Here is a 21,628-nt window from a genome sequence, read left to right as displayed (position 1 = left end):
AAAATAATATATAGATAAAGAATTCAAACACAACAAATGTTAATAAAGTAATGTATGTTTTAAATTCACTTCACATGTGAATTCGACTGTAACCGAGTTAAACCACACACTATTTAATTTTTTTTTATATTTTTTTTTGATACACTATTTAAGGCTATATTTGTTTGGGTATACTACATAATTTCTCTTAAGTAGTTTTATGAAAAATCATCTAACCTTTGTAGGTCGATTGATTGATCCTGAACATTTTTGGCTATTTGATCACAACTTTCAGACACTTTTCATAAAACATTTTTATGATCGTTAACATTTTTGCAACACATAGACTGTAATATAAGAATTTTATTAGATAGTGCCTTCAGGCACGGGCAATCTCTGTTATTTTTTAAAAAGGTGTTATTTTTAAAATGAAACTGGTATTTGATGAATCTTTTTTCTCTTTGTTTCACTTTTTCAGGTTGGTGATGATATACGGATGATGATCCAAGTTAGGTTTTTTTTCCAATCAATTTGTTTCGTATGAATAAAAATTTCAGCATCGACAACCACCCTCCCTTCGAACTCGCACTCGCAAGGTTCGATTTCTGCCTCTCCCCTTTCGTAGATCAGTTTATTACTTCTTTTAATTAATTTCAATAAATTTCTTGATTTCTAATTTCGTAGATCAGTTTATTGCATTCCAGTAGATCAGTTTATGGCTATGTCTGGTTTGTCTATATGGTTGCAACACTACCACCGCTGCTCATCATCACCACTGCCGCTGTTGATGCAAAACCCACTTCATGCTCAAACAGAATGTGTTCAAGGAAAGCTTCAAGTAAAATTCTTCAATACTTTGAAATAGACCACAGCTCTATTCATACTTTTTTTATTTTTTTATTTCTCAATCAATAAGTAACTAATTATAAATACGAAAAATATTTATATTATGGTGAACTTCAAAATGATTGAAGACTGGATAAATGGTGAACTTCAAAATACTTATGATTATAACGAATTTTGATTTTGGTTTTAATTTGAATTGGATACTTCGATGATGGTTATACTAGAAATGTATCAATGTGCTCAATCTTCGTTTATTTATTTTTCTTAATTAATGATTGAAGACTGGATAGTCATCTTTTAAACATAAACTTGACATGCAGATCTGGCCATAGAGCAAATGAAGATGTTCACTTGATAGTGAGGAAATCTCCAGTCCTCGATTTCTGCCTCTCGAACTCGGCTCGCAAGGTAGTCCTCGATTTCTACTTCTCCCCTTCTCTCTTTGTTGGGCTGTGTGTTTTTTTTATTATTGCGATTTCTGATACTGTTTGGTTAATTTTAGGTTTTTTTTTTTTGAGTTCATCGTGTCCTGCCTCTCTCTTTCTCTTTCTGACGGGCTATGTCTATTTTTTAATTGTATCTACATATGAATAATTGCGATTTCTGATGTTGTTTGGTTAATTTTAGTGGTTTTTTTGAGTTCATTGTGAAATTCGATTATATTTGATTGGATGTTATTGTTGTTGTTGTTTATATTCATGTTATTGTGTGTACGAATTTTTTCCCGAAAAAAAGTACCCATAAAGTGCCTTCAATTTATAAATGTGGTTTCACACAATCACAGCACCTTCGATCTTCCTTACCATTGCCAGACTTGGCTTGGAGAATGAGATTCAATTATTATGGTGTTACCCTCCCTCCGAAATTTCGACAATTTTTATTTTATTTTTAACAGGAAATTTCAACATTGTCGATGAAGCATCATTGTATCAGTGAAGTTTCGGTTCAGTTCTTATCCTCGAGACAGTGAGTCTTCGCTCTCAGTTTTTAGATTTGATACATTGATTTCAATAAATTTCTTGATTTCTAATTTATCTTATTTGAAATATTGCATTCCAGTATAAAAATTGTTAATTTCTGTGTTTGATATTAAAGATTTAGATTTTGTAACAATTTTATCTGATGTAAAAATGTGAAACAGCACATCTAGCAAAAAATCAACTCAAACAGAAGGAAACAAGTCACCAATTCCTTTGTTGTTTTTCAGCTATGTTAACTCACAATTTCATTATTCTTTTTTGTTTTCCTCAAAGATGTTTGGTTCATAGAATTGTACAGCATTTGAGGATAACAGAGTATTTAACAATTCTTCCAAATTTGAGTTTGAATTCCCAAACGAGGCACAACTCTTGATAAAACAATGTAACCAAGAACAATAAAATGGCTGCATCATCCACAAAATAAAAATTCAATGATATGATCAATTTTTTTTTAATATGATATCACCGTTATATTAATTTTTTTTTTTTTTAACGTCCAATGCCCATTTACAAACGAGTAATAGTGTGATAAGTAAATTTGTTTATCTTATCATTATTTTTACATTAGTGGAATGGATACCAATCATTAATTCAATTTGTTTTTATGGGATGATTGATAGTGGTATCATGGCTCAACACAATCCATACGTTGCACATATTGTTTTATAGTTTGGCAACTTAATTTTAATAGGACTTCTAATATAATATATCCTTTTAGTCATGGGGGAACCAAAATTTAAAGCTTAAATAAAAAAAAAAAAAAAAACTATCCATGCATTCTTCTTTAATTGAATTGTCATTTGTGCTTCTATTTTATTGCACTTTTCATCAGGTTTATTTAAGAAAATTAATTCCATGATTGTATCTATAAATCCTATATCACATCTCTCTTGCTTGCTTTGTATCTTCAAGTGATTAACAGGTTTCTTGATTTCTTCAGCGCAATGGTATTTTAAAGTGCGTAGGTTTCTTGATTTCAAATTTAAAACTCTCTCTCTCTCTTTTCTCTCTCAGCTTTTGTTGTTTCCTTCTTTCCCCCATCAGAGCTCACTCCGGTAAGTAATTTCTCTCAGATTTTGTTGTCTCACTCCTCTCCTTCTTTCTCTTTCAGCTTTTGTTGCCCTCCGTGAAATTTATAATTTTAAAGTTGCCCTTTTGTTCTCTATTCTGTTTAAAATATGTAGAAATTCAAACATGTCTACAACTCCAGATATTGATTATTCTTTGTTTTTCCTTTTCCCCTCCCGTTTCTGCCTCTGCTACATTAATTTTGTTTCCTAGCTCTTTGATTTACACATTAAGATGAGAAGGTAGACCAATGCAGCTCTTTTTTTTTTTTTAGATAACTAAATGAAGAATTATGTTCTAAATCAAAATTACAGCGCTGATAGGAAGTTGACTGACTGGAATACAGGGAGAAACTAAGCCTGGGCGCAAAACACTTCTCCTGATGATGGTTTATCAGACAGACTTATACCACTGGGACACCCAAGTATGTGTTCCATCAGTTCAATGGTGTTTTAAAGTGCGTAAGTTTCTTCATTTTTCATTCAAAAATTCTAAATATGATTCAAACTCCAAGGTTTATTTGGTAGCACATTGTTGTTCATTGTTGGTTTTCAAATAATTTCTTCTTCCATGTGTTTGTTTTTTTTATTATTTTTTTATTTATTGAGTTGGCCTTTCATGTGTTTTGTATTGGCCACAACTGGTTGCATGTGTAATGCTTGATAAAAAGGTTCAGTTGGAAGGATCATTTGCTTACATATGTATTATCATGTGCAACGTCTCCTATTTGGAACTGTAGAACCTTTGTACACTTGAGAAAAGTCTAATATCTATATTCAAACATATTATTGTGATTTGTGAATAAGGTACTCCAAGTCCAAGGAAAAATCAAACACTGAATTTTCATTATTGATGAGTTCGTTTTTTTAACTTTTACATTTGATTCATTGTTTCTAGATTTATAGATGTTCATTTAGGTGATTTTTGTGTAGTTAGTTCAGTTTATATTTGTAGCAAATTTTGAAAATATTTCTCTTATATTTGGTTAGAATGGTTTAGATAATCCCAACTAAAAAGTGAAGCGTTGAGATTTTTTTCACTCTCACTATTTCCATTTCTCTCTTCTTTCTCACCATACCTCTTCTATCTTCTATTGACTCTTTCTCTTCTTTTCCTACACCTACAACACTGTTGTTCACCCCTAAGCCATCACTGACTCTGTTCGCCTCACATGTGCCTCCTCCGCATCCCCTTCATTCCCTGCTAATGATGTCGCCACCAGTGGCAATGGATGCCTCCCAAACCTTTTTTTTTTTTTTTAAATCTTTTTCCCATTTGTATCCTTTTTCCTATTTGTTTTCTTTACACCATGCTTTTAGGTACGGGCATACACTAAATTTTCTTTACACCGTGCCTCCCAAACAATGTATGATGCTAAATTTTCTTTAGGGAATTGACCCACAATGCCTAAAATATTGTTCTGTTGCTATACATGATGTAATTGGTATTGTTTATGCATTTGTATTTGTTGTATAGGTACTTTAACTCATTGCAGAGTGAATGCTTTTCTGCCCCAATCCGATGTAAATATGGTCATTTCAGCACCAACGGGAAGTGGAAAAACAATATTTTTTGAGCTTTGCATTTTGAGACTGCTCTCAAGGTTCATCTCTACAGAGGGAAGATTTATTCACTTAAAGCGAATGCTTAAAACAGTAGGCTTTCTACAATTTTGTGTATGAAAAATTTTTAGATGCTTATTTAAACATTGAAAAGTGCAGAAGATTATTGATTTCACACCTACAGATGTTCTTTATTTCATTAACTTTGTATTGTTGGTTGGTTTTGGGAATAAACTCCTCATGTTGTGGAAGGAATTTTGTTATTATTTGATTTATATACAGATATATAATAGATTTTTAGGGTCTATTATACCTTATTGTCTGACTGATGAGGTCTATTATAATTGTTAAATCCATAATTGCTTCAACAGTTGAAATCTTTTCCTGTATGCGTTCACATTTATCAGTGATTAGAAAAGGGATGTACCTTACAAAACATTTACAGTAGTATTTAGTCCTTACATAGGTGTTTCCATGATTTTATATATCTGTTGTGTTACAGAAGGTTTGAACAAAATATATATGGTCTCTCTGCACCATTAGTAAGTTGTTGTACTTGATTTTTTCTTATTTCCATGTGGTGTAGATTGTGCTGAGAATACATTTTTTAAAATCTCATGTGACCATGTGGGCAAGTTAAATTTTTTTTCCCCCCTATATTTTTTCTCATGTAGTTTTGGGTTTATAATTTGCAAAGAACTATTACAATGTTGAGTTGTGGCAATAGCACTAGCAAGTGTGCATTGCTTGGTGTTTAAAATTAATTTTTTTTAAATTACAAAGTATTGGTTGGTGTGCGTTTCAATTTTAATTTTTTTATAGATTATAGAGCACTGGTTGGCATGCATTGTTTGGTATTTCAATTTTAATTTGATTTTTTTTTTTTTGTAATTGTCAAGCATTGGTTGTGCATTGTTTGGTGTAATTTTTTTTGGATTATTGTGTTAACAAATGTACAATATCTTTGGGTTGTGCGTTTTATTTTGTATCTATAAATTTTATTATTTTTTTTGACTTGCTTGGTACGGATGTTTTTATTTTTAATTTTTGTGTTGATATGAAGTTTATGCTTTAGAGTCATAAAGTTTGTTAATAAAATCAAAATGTTTATGATTGAATTACTTGCCGTACTTTAAATAGTTGATTAGGAAATGTTTATTTTTAAGTTTAAAAAAAAAAAAAAACTTTTCAAAATTAACCAGACTTTGATTTATATTTTGACTTCAATTTTTTAGCAACAAATGGAATAAATTATATTTTAACCCAACAATTTTATATTCAATTATATTTTGATTTTATCATTATTAGCACCGTGCCTTTAGGCACGGGCATACACTAGTATACTTATATTTTACTTAGTTTCACACATTTTTTCCTTTTCATTTTTTAAATTTCTTCCCAAATCTTCTAACCAAACACAACTTTAAATATCAAACAAAAGTAGAGTATTTTTATTTTTGGAAAAAATTCACTTTATCTTAGGATTTGGTAATGGCTTTCCGGGCGTACAACCATAATTCAAGTGGTTATTATGTATTATCCTTCCTATTTTATTTTGTGGGCATTATTATTTCAACTCATAATTATAATTTGAATTGTTCATTTTAAAAATGAGCGATTCTATTTACACTATTAGTTTACCTCTTTACATCTTTTATATGAGATTTTTTTTTTCCAATTTTTTTCATGTGTAAAATTACTTTTAAGGACAAAAGACTAAAATTAAATATATTTTATTATCTCTTTACACCCATTACTCTTCAATCCCTACTGCTCTTCTTCCTTTCTCAGTTTTTTTTTTCTCTGCTACATATCTCTTTTCAAAAAGTGAGAATCGATAGTGTTTTGATCATAGAAGAAAGCAATGAATGAAGAAACAATGGTGAAGAACCATAAAAAAAGCGAAATGTTGAGTTTTTTTTATTTGTTTGGTAAGTTTTCGTTTCATTTTTGAGAGAGTTTTTTGAATTTTGTTTGGTGTGCCAAAATTGAACAAAATAAAATAATCTGGAATCACATTGCCGAACAAAAAAATATATGTCCAGTAACCTATCATCTAATAAAAGATACATTTTCTATAATCCAAGGCCGAACGTTTTTAATTTGTTCGGTTACTCATTACTGTGCATTTTCATTTCATTTTTTTTTAATATATTTTTTTGCTTGGAAGAATTATATTTCTATTCATTGTCGCAATGCAAGTACAATCATCCGGTTGCTGAACATTTTAAAGGGTACTCATTTGCTGGTAGATTATCGAAGGAGGAAACATCCTTGTTAATTAATATGTTAAAGAGTATGATGCAACAATTAGAGATTGATTACATTGAAAAGAAGGGATGCCTTTAATGCAACAACAATGAAGATAATCTACAACGCACTTAAAGCGACAAGTGGCTAGACAAATGTATTTTAGTTTGGCAACATGACATTGGAATAATCTAATTTGTATAGTAATATATCACCGAATAGGCATTTAACAAATGGGCTCCAACTAATTTATTGTTAAAGTAAAGTAAAATCATTCAATCAAACGGCAACGATTGGTTGGAAAAAATTAGTTCGATAATATGACACTGGTCCAGATAATTGCCACCCCCAAGCATTTTGTGTCTTCTCCTTACGTATCCCCGAGAACAATAAGATGTCCGAGGGTTTTAGAAATTATCTCAACGAACCTTTGATTTCAACCACCAAACTAGCAATTCCTACCATCCCAAGATAAATGTCAGGTGTGGTCCAAGGGACTTCCTGCCGTATGATACCAAGTCCAAGGGGACTTTCCAAGTCCTACTACCTCGACTTTGAGTAAAGACTAATTTGAGTGATGAACAAATTTATCTTTGAGTTCTCCATCTTCAAGAGAAGGTCCACTTCCAAACTCGTCATATCATGGTTCTAACATGTCAATTACGCTCCAAGTTCGCAAGTGTTCTGGGATTCTTAATGGCGTAACTTCTAGGTCCTCGAAACATTTTCGAAGCCAAGTACTCAGATCTTTGGGTTTATGCTCCAAACTTTTTCGAGTTTAGTTGCAAAGGATATTTGGATCCATGGTTCTGGACTGTTTCAAGTCCAAAAGTTCGTCCCAAGAATTTCGTGGTCTAAACTCTTTGTACCACTTCCAACCTTCAAAGTTTGGGTAGGAGATTTGAATTTCATACTTTTAAGTTTCCACTTCTTACAGTCTTCATTATAAGGTTTATGAGATAAACGATTCCAATCATCTTATAGGCCCAATGTGTGACCCACAAAATGAAATATGAAGAAATATAAAGAATATTCAATGCCTTTTCTTTTTGTTTTTAAATTTTAAATCTATAATTATACCACATCATTTTGTGTAATTTTGGAAAATTCTATCAAACACCTTCTTTCAACTTTCTTAAAAATATAGTTCAAGATTTCAAATAATCTCACTTAAAAGTTTTTCCATGGGCTCAACAACCTCTATTACAGAAGTAAGCAAGAATAGAAAACATTGTTTGTGTCAAAGTGAGTAGAAGCAACATAATAGCTCCGAGAAACGAGATGATTGTCCATGGGCTGTTGAAATAATTACGCCTCAACATCGCAGTCCATACGTTCCAACGTTGCTTACTATAACCGTTTATGTCGTTAAATACATGAGAGTAATAAAAATTGTCACGAGGTGTAATGGCACAAGTAGAAATCTTGTTAAGAATTGACACAACCGCTTCATCACCACCTAGCATGTTTTTGAGAATTCCACAGCGACGAAGCAAGGAGACATCCTGTGACGAGTTAATGAGGCAACACAAGAGAGTTAAATAATCAGTGGTATATTTGAGGCCAATGTCCTCCTCGAGATGATGTTGCTCGTATGCAATTACATTTCTAAGAAGACATTCTGTCTTCTCATGTATAACGAATGTTGGGATTTCTAATACCCCATTTTTAAATTTTACATTACACATGAACGTATCATGCTTAGATTTCTTGAACTTGATCCCAACTTCATGTAGCTCTGTGGCACAATGTATGTGTTCCCATATCTTTTTCTTGTCTGCGATGACATTTGTTAGAGGTATTGACTTCGAGAGTGAAAAAGATGCAATTTGGTGTGTCAGACCAAGAAAATGCTTCACTCGGCAAGTTGAAATTCCATTACAAGCATATAAAATCTTTTCAAGACCTAGCGATGCACTATAACATAAATATTGACTGACAGAATGACAGTATCGAATGGCTAAATCAGTGATATTGTCATGAGGGTCGAGAAGTTTGGTCATATCAAACAACTGCACAAGAACAAAGAATGGCAGTTGATTTTCAAATAAAAATAAGTCGCGCAATATACTTGGAAGTATCCAATCAATTTTGAAGAGCGAGTCATTTTTATCTCTCATACTTGTTATGGTAAATTTGCGAAACAACTCAACGAGAAAGCAGCTGTCAAGAAGCATCATTTTCACAAACTCGTCTTTGTTAAGCCATACAGAGTTTGCATAACATCTAAGTGCTTGTTCTTGCAAATCTCTCATGGCTACTATGTATCTATCCACACTAGTCTCATTTCTTCGTTTAAGAAGCAATCGCAGATACCCTAATTTGTGTTCTTCCATCCATTGTAGGTTGTCTTTACCATGGTGATATGGTCCTATAGCCAATATTTCTGGTTCATATAACTTTTCATTTTGCCAACGTAGTCGATCATGCACTTTGTAGATATAACACTCAGAATCTGTACTAGATAGGCGTGTAAGCTTTTCATCTAAGTGAAAGGAGACAGGATCAACAGTTGCCTTCGACAGCATATCTTGTAAAATTATTGGAAATCCTGCCTAAACAAATTACCAAATTTGTTATATATATATATATAAAGAAAAAAAAAAGAACATAGGATATATTACATGAATGAAGCCAAACTTAAAATATTACATACTGGTCTAAAAGAGTTTTCCAAAAAGGTTTTCTCATATATTTCGAAGCTCACATTACAGACTGACCATGGCTAGTACATTTTTTCAGTTATCTAAAAAAAATAAAATATGGAACACCCTTGAAATGCTTCGAAGTCTATCTCCCATATCTAATTTTTGGGCAAATTATCTAAAATTTTTTTTTTTTTTAGTCGGTGATCTAATTGGAGTGGTGCTATTGGGTTTGTGCTCCTTAGTTCACTTTAGGACCACCTAATTGATTGGAACCTTTCAATTTATAGGATCCGTAGATAAGTTAATTTATTTAAAAAATTAAATTAATTGGATATTGATAATTACATGATCGTATCACATTTGTCTTATAAAATTGGACAACAAAATTTATCTAGTGGAATCACCATTGGAGAGGAACTCAACCCTTAAGAATTTCACTGATAGACAACATTAGATGAAGCAAAATGTTACCTATAATCTTATTCCTCATATCTTTTTCTCATTACAAAACGCAAGCAAGCAAGCAGGTTTTATATGTATTTATGAATATAAAGGCCTAGGGCCTATTACTTTGTGCTTAAGAGTGAGAAACTAAAATAAAAAATATAATTATATATAACATTACTCTTAAATAAAACTACCAAAACTACATACCTATGCATGTGTTTCTTAAGACGTTTGCAGGCCAATGCCCTTCCTGATCCCCCTCTCCTTGTGCCCTTATCAGGTGTGATATTTAGTTCAAATCTTATTATTGTGTCTAGGAAGTAGGATAGTAGATATAATACGATAAGGATACAACTATTGAATAAAACTTAAAAAAATATGAAACAAATACGATTAGGATATGTTTTTATAAAAAATAAATAAATTATTTTTTTAAAAATGATTAATAGTGAATTATGCATAAAATCAAGAATGTTAAAAAATCATATTGTAATTTTATAATGTAAAATATTAACATTTAAGAATTAGATATTAATTTACGATTGTCGCTTGCTTACTTCTTAATTTTCAATAGATCTTGCACATATTTCATTTCAATATCTAATATGTTTGTATTATAATAATAAATAATTTACAACTTGTCCCTGCATTTTTCCTTTTGGCACAGGTAAAGAATATTGTTTTCAAGTTTACTTGCTTATTTATATGTTGATATTTAATTTTAATTATACTATTATTATATTCTCTTATTAATACTTTCTTTCTATATAATTATATGGGACATGCATGAAAGAAAAAAGCTATATCAATTTGACAAATTTAATTACTTTAATTCACTATATTCTTCTTATCAAATGACTAAATAAAGTATTAGAAAAATATTCTTATATTTATCCATACAATTATTTATATTATATTATTATGCAGGAAATACTACAATTTTAATTTAGTAAAAGAAGTATTATGTGATTTAGAGTATCTGATATATATCTGTGAATATCCAAAAAGTAGATATCTAATACAAATATAATACAAATACATCTCTCTTTTTGAAATATCCGAGAAAAATATCCGTACTTCATAACAGTGTCTTATGAAAATTTTGATTTCTTTCATTTTTTCCCTCTGGCTACCAATTGTTAATATATATATATATATATATATAAATAAACAAATAAATAAATAAGTGGATAAACATACCAGGAAAGAGAGGCCTCCAAAAATCAACCAATTCGCTTACAGACACCTCCAAAACCAAGAGAAGGATGACAGTCGAGAGGACTTTCCAAACAACAACAAACTTTTATAACTCTTTTTATCTACATACATATGCATATTCATCCATATATATATAAAGGGTGAGTGAACAATATATATATATATATATATTGTTGAATTATCTTATTTTTGTCTGTTATGAAAGGTTTTCTTTAGCCTTGAATTTATTTATGTCCACTCACTAAGACGTCTATTATTACAAGACTATTGAATAGACTTTTCAACAGCAAAATTATTCTTTTCTTCTTCTCCAATTCTGCATTCACACCAAACCAATCAAGATATGTATCAAAACGCAATATTTCAATGGTCCGGCCGGGCCTGGCCAGATTTTAAAATGACGGTTCAAGCTTAAGCTTTCGGGTTGGATTCGGGCCCGAGCTTAATCGGACCGGGTCCACTCCGGACTGTGGGCGGGTTTCGGACCACCTACAGGTCACGAGCCATTTTTACGCCCCTAACTAGATGTAAGTTGAGATCGATTAAACTTTATGAGTATTATTGAAGAAAACAACGGTAACTCGCAATTTTTAAACAGTGTTTAAATTTTGAAGTATATAATAGTGATTTAAGAGAAGAAAAAAAAAAAAAAAAAGCGACAAATAATCACAATAATATAAATTAAAATTTTATTAGTTTTTCTTTATAATTTTCTTTTTGTCTCTCTTTGAAAACGTATACTGAAATATAAGATTCAAATACATCCTCAATTAAACAGGAATATAGAGTTTCAAGTGGTCAGTATGACTAGCAACCTCAATTAGAGAAAAGTCTAACAAGCTACCATCTGTGATGTTTGAATTTTGTCACCAGAACACTTGTGGTAGAGAGTTATCAATGCCGAATTAATTTAATTTTTTATAAATAATTTTTTCAATAACTCTTATAAAATTAACGGTTTGAATCATTAAAATTAATTTGGAAGTGGTCTAACTAATCCTAACGACATCTACTTTTATTCATTGAGCTCGCTGGGATAAAACTATTATGTACCAAAAACAAAATTTGGGATAAATTACTTTGGCAGTCCCTCTATTTTATCCATTGTGTTATTTTAGTTTTACACTTTCAATTGACTCAATTTTGACCCTTAATTTTAAATTTTGTGCCAATTTTGTCTAATTAATAACACCATTAGAATTTTTGACAGAAAGTAATTACTAAATTAGTTGAGGTTGACTCATTGAGTTTAAAATTTTTTATAATTTTGCTCATAAAAGCATAAAGCATGCCACTTATGTATGTATTTTTTATAAAATAATACTTACAATTGTAATCAATTGGATGAAATTGAGATAAATTTATAAATTTATGGTCAAAATTGAGTCAATTGAAATTACATGAATCAAAATAACATAAGGACTAAAGTATATTGACTACTGACGTAATTTGGCCTAAAATGAAAAATAAAAAATAAAAAAATAAAAAATTTTAGAAGTGAATGAGAATTGACTCCATTTGAATGAAATGATGCAATCTTTCATGATGTCTATTCCTATGAAAGGGGGTGAACCCAAGAGACATGATCATTCTAAAGGTCATAGATACTTCTATAAATACCATCTGATCCCATGGCATTGATGCATAAGTTAAGGTTTGTTTTAAGATTCATACATTTTGTCTAGTCAAGTATATAAGAGAGAGTGCATGGCAAAAATTAGTTTGCTATACACACATAAAGTTGTTCAATTTTTGTGTGAGGTGATTGTTGTATCTTGAAAGTAAGACGTCCATTAATCGCAAGCACCAGAGGCGAGGGCAAAATTCTATCATATCCACGTATTTAATTTGCACTCACATACTTTCTTGGTCGTTGGTTGGTGATTGTGATGATAGAGGTGAAATTAAGAAGATTGGCTTTGGCCCTGTTTGATGGAGCTTTTTTTTAAGTTAAAAGTTGATAATTAGAAAGCAGAAATTAGAAGCACCCCTACCTTAACTTCCAAATAATCATATTTTTTTAGTTTATTTAAGCTATTTCTGTTTAATAAGTTATAAGCAGAAACTGCACCAAACATTTTAGCATAGAATTTCAAATCAAAAAAAGTTATAATCACCCAAAAACTGTAACAAACAGTGCATTTGTGAATTTTGAAGTCAAAAATTTGAATTGCCTTGTGTGATTGTGGAATTTTGGGGGAACATTTTTCAAAATGGGCACAGTCATCTCCATCGACCTAAGTCCACGAAGTTTGTCAAAGATATAGATGGAACCTGTTTGAGATGTTTATTTCTAACCCCAAGGTAACCCCATTCCCGTGGTTAATTTCGAAAAACGAGTTTGAATCAAATACAAAGATTTGGTTTGAAATTGCATGCAAAATTAGCTCTAATTGAAGTCGGGTGATCAATTGCACTTTCAACAGTGGATAGCGATCAGTAGGTGATTTATCGGCAAGCTATCACAATTTCAGTAGTAGCTAGTGATTGCTGAATGATTGACTAACGAGTGATCACCTGAAATCAATTTTGGAACAGTAGCTATCGATCACTAGGCGATCAATCCCTTTTGAAAGTGAGTGATCGATCATTTTGTCTAGAGCAATTGATCGCTTCTTTAGTTTTTATTAAATATTTTCCTTATTGATTTTGGCTATTGATTTTTCTATATAAAAGCTTTCATAACTCGAAAATTATTTCTTGTACTCTCCACTATGTCTTGTATAGTTTTGTTAATCCACTATTCCATTTTGGAATTTCCCAAAATGATAGTTTCATTTGAACGGTCAAAGTAAAAATTGATTTTCTAAAATTATCCTTTTTGATTAATTATAAATATATTAAAATTTTGAAAAGATAGGAGCATTAGTGGAAAAATATTTTGAAATTTAAATTTAAATATAATGATGGCATGTTCTCTTAAACGTTAAAATCTTCAAAAGGAACCAACAAATTGGGATAGAGGGAGTAACAACTTATACAACTACAAGAAATCAGCTTTTTAGGAACAAATTTATTCCGTCCCTAAAAGTGTAATATTCTCTTAAAGATTTTATTTATTTTTTTACTTTTTGAATATATTTTTGTAAAAGGTTAAAAAATCATTCTAAAATATAATTTTTAATCTCATATTTTAGTTAAAAAATTAAAAAATTTATTAAAATAATATATTTTTAAACAAGGCGGAAACGACAAAAGATTTTAGGATCCTTACTTTATTGTTTAAAATCAACTCCTCCAACAGTGTATTGTCTCCATCTTTGACAAAGAATGCTGGAAACTTTGGGGGCCTTGGGTCGGTTCTCATCACATTAATAAGTCGACTTTGCTTTCTAACTTTTCTTATTTACTTTTTCTAGAGCAAATTATTCAAATGGTCTTTAAAATATTTTAGTCCATAATATTTAATTTATATCAATCATAGTTTAAACAGTCAAAAAAACAAACATATTATGCATTTGGTTCTCAATAATTGAATGAAAGGCTTGGATATATATTTCACGTCTCCTCTTCTTTTAAGCTAAAAAATGAGATTTTTTCTCCCAACGCCCTAGAAATACTTGATGTAAGGTTGACATAAACACTTTTTCATATGTTTTAAGGGGATATTTTTTTTAGAGTTCATGATATTAAGATTTTATAGTATAAAAGGTATTTAATGTCACGCCTCAAAATTCAGACAATTAAATATTAAATTAGGACTAAATCCTAATAATATTCCATCATCCAAATCTTAGGGGTGAAACAAAAAAATTAAACGCTAACCAAACCATCTATCATAATTTTATAACTAACTAATACCTCAACATTCAGGTAGCAACAACCAGTCAAAACAATTTAAATAAAGTACGGTTACAAACCATGACAAATTATTCCAATACTAAAGTCATAAAAAAAATAATAAATACATAAACTAATATCAACCCTAAGCTTAAGAAAACAAAAAAAGTCCAAACGATATGTCCAACACTATAGTAAATCTACGTCACTACTGTAGCCTCAATTAATCCTGCAAAGGAAGCTCAGCTGCGCTCAAACAGAACGCACCCGAGTTGCCAAGAGACAAAACGGGTCAGTATACAGATATACTGGTATGAATACAAGATTTAACACCCATGTGTTCACCAGACACAAACAAAAAAATACTTAATTCTTGTTACGGGACAAGACAAATAGTTCCATCCGCACCGAGACAAATGGGTAGTTTCTCGAGATACGGTGGCATTTAGTTTCTTGCCCGTACACAACAAAATATAAATTAAGTATAGAATAAACAAAATAAAAATAAAAATATGATGGGCCAGCCCTGCATAAAAAAAATTAGTAAGACCCACCATCCTGCAAAACAAATAAAGTTAATATAATTTAATCATAAGTAACTTGCTGAAAAAGTATAAAAACGTACCATTTCATGCTTAACTAATTCGAATTGACTAAAACTCAAAGAACTAAAGTTGTAGAGAATCAAATTTCCTAAAACAAAACGTAAACGAATTTAACAAAAACTGAACAGGTTGAGAGAAAAACTTGATATAAAAACCTAGACGGATTTCAATCGAAAAATCTGAAACTGAAAACGAACAGAAACTATCCTAAGATGATTTTTTTCGGAAAAGTTCAAAACACGAAAAGTGTGCAGAATAATGTTTTACATTAGCTTGTATGAAATCAATAAAAATGAGCTCGTTTCGTGGGTTAAAACAGCCTTTAAAATCTGCATTGTTAAAATGAATCAAACCAACAATAATCAAGATTATCCGATTATAGGTTCTAATCGATCTTTTTAATAAAAAGCTAAAACACAAAAGTTGTCTAGAATCACGTATACATGTCTCTGCTCAAATTTCATAATTTATCGAGGTCGCTTACTATTTTTCAACCTGTACAAATCAATACAATACACACTATAACAATCATCTCATAAATAAATTCTTTATACCTTAACTCCTCCACTTCGGCCCTCCACTTCCGGCCTATACATATATCCCATGTGCCTTCCGTATACCTAACACCGCTCCGAAGCCAAACTTGCACGGGGATATCGTCCCGAGTTTGACTCACACTCCCCAGATGGTTAGCATATACGTACGCGCGTAAATCAAAACACTCGTCTACTCATGAGAACGAGGCAACAATATGCATATACAAAACATCTCACTCATGAGAATAAATATAACAATGCCAAGCCTAAGACATTCAAATAAATCTCATAATCCTCACCCTTTTTTTTTATACACTCTTTTTTACAATCACTCAAATAAAACAACAATCCATGGAGTCATGGTGGTGTATAAGGAATTTATCTATGGGTTCCTAACTAATTTTAATTTCATATAATCATGAGTGTGATTACAACCATAAATAAATCCATATAAAAACCCTAAACATGGCATATAAAACTAATCAAAATAATTAAAATCAATCAATCAACTAATAATCATAAACCTTACATACACAACTAAACAAAATAATTAAAATCAATCAATCATCTAAAAATTCGAAACTTTACATACACAACTAATCCAAAATAATTAAAATCAATCAATCATCTAAAAACCCTAAACTTTACTTATACCACTAATCAAAATAATTAAATCAAACTATCATCTTTATATAAATACAAAATCGAACTAACATCAAATAAATAAAAATAAAAACAATGAATCAAACATAAATAAAGGAAATAGGTTTTGTACTCATAATATTATTTTAAAGATCAAAAAAATATTTAAAAAATTAATAGAATCACCAAAACAAAACCTTAACCCTAATCTTCCTTTCCTTTCTTTTTCTATACCTCTTCTGCTGTCTCTCCCTTAGACACACACCCAGCTGCACTTTTTTTTTTTCTTCTTCTTTGATTACTCTCTCTCTCTCTCTCTCTCTCTCTCTCTCTCTCTCTCTCTCTCTTCAATCTCCTCTCCGAAGCTGCTGATGGGAAAACTTCCACCAAAAAGTGATAAAAACCTAATTGACTACATATTATATTATATATATATTAACATATCACACGTGCTATACACGGAATAATTATAAATATTTATATTTGTGTTTAAATTTTTTTTAATATATAAATTATGTTTTTTAAGATTTTTTATAAAAATAATTTAACAATTTAAGGTTTAAAGAATTTTTTTTATACTTATACTTATATTTAATGCATTAAAGTGTTATTATAAGGGTAATGCTTGGGGGTTGTGAGAAATTAATAAATGTTAAGGTTTTTTTTTTTAAATCAAAAAATCAAGAAATTTAGATTGGGATATTGAAACTCTCACAAAACTTGTGAGTTAGAGATAAATATAAATAAATAGATAGATATAGATATAGATATTTATATTTGTTTTAAATTTTTTTTAATATACAAATTATTTGTTTTGAAAAAGGTACTGCAGTAATTATGAGAGAAGTCAAACAGTCTTGTGGGTTGAGAGAAATTAATAAATGCTGAGATTAATTTTTTTTTTAAAAAAAAACAAAAAATTAAAAAATTAGGATTGGCATATTGGAGCTCCCACAGGCCTTGGGGGTTAGAAACCCCCTTTTGTTTAATATATAGTATAGATATAAACCTAAATCTCATACATAATAACCTAATAAACTATTATATAATATTATACAACAAATTATAATATATATAAATATAAATATAAGATAATATATATATATATATAACAAATATAAATACACCTCTCTTTTCTTCTTTTTTTTATATAACAAATATAAATATATAAATATTTGAATTAATTAAATAACACATTAAATTCTCATGTGAGCACACAATTAATAAAGTCAAAAATAAAATAAGATAATAATAATCATAATAATAATAAATAATGACTTAAGAAAATTAGGGTCGCTACATCTAATATTTTCATAATGTCTAAGGTCTCTCAAATCGATCTAGAGAAAATTCGATCCAAAGAAATTTTGAAATTTCTCTGATTTGCTCAATTTGTTTGATTTTCTGTGTTTTGAAATTTCTCTGGGGTTGAATTTTCTTTAATTTGCTCACAAATTTCTCTATGATTTGTTCACATTTTTCTCTGTGTATTTGACTAATTTTCTCTGTATTTTAACCAAACTAGAGAAAATTATGTTTGCTAATTTTCTATGTTAATTTTCTCTGTGTGATCGGCACCAACATAACCATGGGTATCTTTTGCAACACTTTCAAGATCAACCTGTAAAAAGATAAGCATACCAATTACATTTGTAAAATCAAATTGTTAAGAATACTGAAACAGAAAGGCAGTAACTAGAATTTCACATATTCCGCAAGTGTCATGTTTTTTGTATGGATCCGAAGGACTTCCAACCTTCCCACCTCATCTGGTACACCAATGTTAATCTTTAGATCAAATCTCCCAAATCTCCTTAGAGCAGGGTCAATGCTGTTTGGCCTATTGGTAGCCCCCATGACGATCACATGAGCTCTGGACTTGAGGCCTTCCATTAAAGTCAAAAGTTGGGATAGTGTACGTCTCTCCACTTCACCATGTGTCTTTTCCCTCTTCGGAGCAATCAAATCTATTTCATCAATGAAGATGATAGACGGAGCATTTTTTTCAGCTTCCTCAAATGCCTTTCTCAAGTTGTTTTCACTCTCACCAGCCAGCTTTGACATTATTTCAGGGCCATTTATGAAGAAGAAAAATGCACCTGTCTCATTCGCTACAGCTCTTGCAATTAGTGTTTTTCTAGACCCAAGTAGGACATAAAGCAAGATACCTTTCGGAGGCTTTACACCAATTGACTTGAAGATCTGTGGATGCCTATTTCTTTGTGATTTTTTCACAATTTTCTCCATGTATTTGACAATTTTTTTTTTAATTTGTTCATAATTTTCTCTGTGTTTTAATCAAACCAGAGAAAATTGTGTTTGTTAATTTTCTCTAGACATTCAGACAACAAAAAACCAGAGAAAATTGAACAATCACCATTTTCATTTTGATCAATTTTCTCTGGACTGTAAGATATTTAGACAACAACAAATCAAAGAAAATTGAACAATCACTATTTTCATTTTGACCAATTTTCTCTAGGTTGTAAGACAACAACAAACCAGAGAAAATTGAACAACCACCATTTTCATTTTGACCAATTTTCTCTAGATTGTAAGGCAACAACAAACCAGAGAAAATTGAACAACCACCATTTTTATTTTGACCAATTTTCTCTAGATATTCAAACAACAACAAACCAGAGAAAACTGAACAACCACCATTTTCATTTTGACGAATTTTCTCTAGAATGTAAGACATTTAGACAACAATAAATCAAAAAAAATTGAACAACCACTATTTTCATTTTGACAAATTTTCTGTGGACTGTAAGACATTTTCTCTGAACTTTATGTTGGGCAATTAGGATGTGATTCTTCCATTTCAGTGCTTAATTTGCCTCAATTTTGCCAGTTTATAATGCCAAGAACAACCTATATCTAGACACAACCCAACTGAAGTTTTGCTAGTTTATAATGCCATGCTCACATAAATGAATTCGTAAATGGCACTAGTAGGATAGGATGTCTCCATACAAGACGCCAAAAAATTGTTTGTTGCCTCATAAAAACAAACCCATGAGTTAAAATTTACCCTGCTCACCATGGGCACCACTAATAATTCAATTGAATAAAATAAAAAATAAAAAATTGAATAGCTACATATAACACAAAAGTTAAATATATGACTAAAAAATCTTTAAGAATGTAAGCTTGAAGATGCTTGGGGTAGAGTAGTAGCGTCTTATCATAGTCCTTGATGAGGTGCTTGTGGAACTCTGATTGACTATTGCAAGAGGCTCGATTACTGAAAGTTGAGCAGCAGAGCTTCGCGAGTTGGACTCTCTCCGAGATTGCGGCTGACGCCATTGACACCGGCAATAGAAAGAAACCACTTCGTATCTATCTCTATCTCTATCTCTATCTCTATCTTTATCTTCATCACTAGAGTTGTGATTTTCCTTGGTTGAGATTATAAAGAGAGAAATAAGCGAGGAGAGAGAAGCGATAGAAGAATCAAGCAATGGTTTGGTCTCTCTAGAGATGATGGAGAGGCTAAAGGGTTCCCTGTAAAAAGCGCCCTCATATCTAATCTCGTACTGGGAGGTTAAACTGATGAAGCTTCCTATGTACGAAGCTATCAAAGACAAGGATGAAGACCACGATGGTGATAGTGATGGTGGTGGTGGCGATAGAGGTTGGGGTGGAGATGATGATGATGAAGCTGAAGCTTTCATGCTTGATTTGTTCGACATTTTTGTCAAATTTCTCTGTGATATATGGGGTCAGGATTGAGAGACCTTAGACATCATAAAATAATATCGTGGACTTTATCCATTACTAAAAATGGGGTAGGGACCCTAGACTAATTTTCTCAACTACATAATATCAAGGCATCATTAAATAAATATTATGAAAAGCTTTTATGAAAAATTTTCACCTTTGGATTAGTTTGTAGTGTTTTATGAGTAATGTTAAGCATCATGAAAGAAATATCATGAAAAGTTTCATAAAAAATTTTCATCATTTGATTTGTGTGTGGTGTTTTATTATGCGTATAATCTAAACGTAGAGAATCTTCATGAAGCATTTTATGATATTTCGTTTATGATGTTTAACATTGTTCATGTTTTATTGTATATTATGAAATTACCCTTGAATTAGTTTTATAAAAAAAATTATGATATTTAATAAATGATACATTACTCATTTTCTAACTTAAAACCGAGCCAAAACCAAAACCAAATTCTTAAAGTCTTATTGATTTGATTCTTAAATTTTTAGAATGAATTTTCTAACTTAAAATTAAACCAGAATCAAATTCTTAGGTGCCGTTTGATAATACTTACGTTTTCAATTTTCTGTTTATATTTACAAAAATTTTAAAAGCTCAAATAAAAACTTGTTTGGTAAAATTTTTGATTTATAAATCAGTGGTCTCAGTTTATAAATTTGGCCAAAAAATGTAAACTCAAAAAATGTGTTTCCGTTTTGAGTTTTGAGTTTTTTTTTTTTTTTTTTTACCACCCAACACTAGCCACCACCTGCCACCATTTTCCACCACCGTCTTCCGCCACCACCACTCACCACCCACCACCCGCAACCACCAGCCACCAGCCACCACCCACTCGCCACCACCACCACCACTACCACTACCACTACCACCCACCACCCGCCATCACCATCCACCGCCCGCTACCACCATCCGCCACCTACTTGCCATCACCACTCACCACCTACCTACCACCACCATCCACCACCTGCCACCCACCACCACCACCCACCTGCCACCCACCCGTTACCACCACCACCACCCACCACCACCACCATCACCCACCACCCACCACCACCACTTACTCCCTACCACCCACCACCCGTCACCGTCACCGGTCACCTATTTGCCACCACCCGCTATCCACCACCCATCTACCACCACCACCCGCCACTATCACTATCACCACCACTACTCACTCGCTATCACCTACCACCAGCCACAGTCACTCACCCACCCACTATCACCACCTACCACCTTCCCGCCACCACCACCTACCGCCACCGGCCACTTACCACCACCCACCGCCACCTGCCATCACCACCCGCCACCACCACCCGCCACCGTCACCCACC

The 21,628-nt window shown here is 31.6% G+C and overlaps 1 protein-coding gene and 1 long non-coding RNA gene across 7 annotated transcripts; one reads left to right on the top strand and one right to left on the bottom strand.

Moving 5' to 3' along the window:
• Nucleotides 1-363: 363 nt before the first annotated feature.
• LOC114290378 (uncharacterized) lies at nt 364-1,990 on the top strand. 3 transcript variants are annotated; one of them, XR_014334584.1, is made up of 4 exons: nt 364-575; nt 664-817; nt 1,146-1,233; nt 1,721-1,990. It is a non-coding gene; the product is annotated as an uncharacterized LOC114290378 (long non-coding RNA). The 3 variants fall into 3 exon arrangements; XR_014334586.1 differs by having other exon boundaries at nt 687-817; nt 1,721-1,989; XR_014334585.1 differs by having other exon boundaries at nt 684-817; nt 1,721-1,989.
• Nucleotides 1,991-7,794: 5,804 nt separating this feature from the next.
• Nucleotides 7,795-11,198, bottom strand: LOC114268773 (UPF0481 protein At3g47200). 4 transcript variants are annotated; one of them, XM_082877915.1, is made up of 3 exons: nt 10,981-11,125; nt 9,988-10,052; nt 7,795-9,240 (listed from the first exon to the last, which is right to left on the bottom strand). In XM_082877915.1, exon 3 carries the CDS (start codon nt 9,211-9,213, stop codon nt 7,876-7,878), a length of 1,338 nt encoding a protein of 445 aa, XP_082734041.1. In that variant the 5' UTR covers nt 9,214-9,240; nt 9,988-10,052; nt 10,981-11,125; the 3' UTR covers nt 7,795-7,875. The 4 variants fall into 4 exon arrangements, with proteins under 4 accessions (XP_082734041.1, XP_082734043.1, XP_082734040.1 ...); XM_082877917.1 differs by having other exon boundaries at nt 7,795-9,236; nt 10,981-11,100; XM_082877914.1 differs by lacking the exon at nt 9,988-10,052 and having other exon boundaries at nt 10,981-11,198.
• Between the last annotated feature and the right edge of the window lie 10,430 nt (nt 11,199-21,628).

The sequence above is a fragment of the Camellia sinensis genome, chromosome 7 (genome assembly GCF_055761805.1).
Source record: "Camellia sinensis isolate YWXY chromosome 7, ASM5576180v1, whole genome shotgun sequence".
NCBI lineage: Eukaryota > Viridiplantae > Streptophyta > Magnoliopsida > Ericales > Theaceae > Camellia > Camellia sinensis.
This window is presented reverse-complemented; position numbering and strand designations above follow the sequence as displayed.

What these genes read in the sequence shown, in the direction of transcription:
- LOC114268773 (XM_082877914.1), bottom strand. Translation starts at nt 9,213, where the DNA reads ATGCTGTCGAAGGCAACTGTTGATCCTGTCTCCTTTCACTTAGATGAA.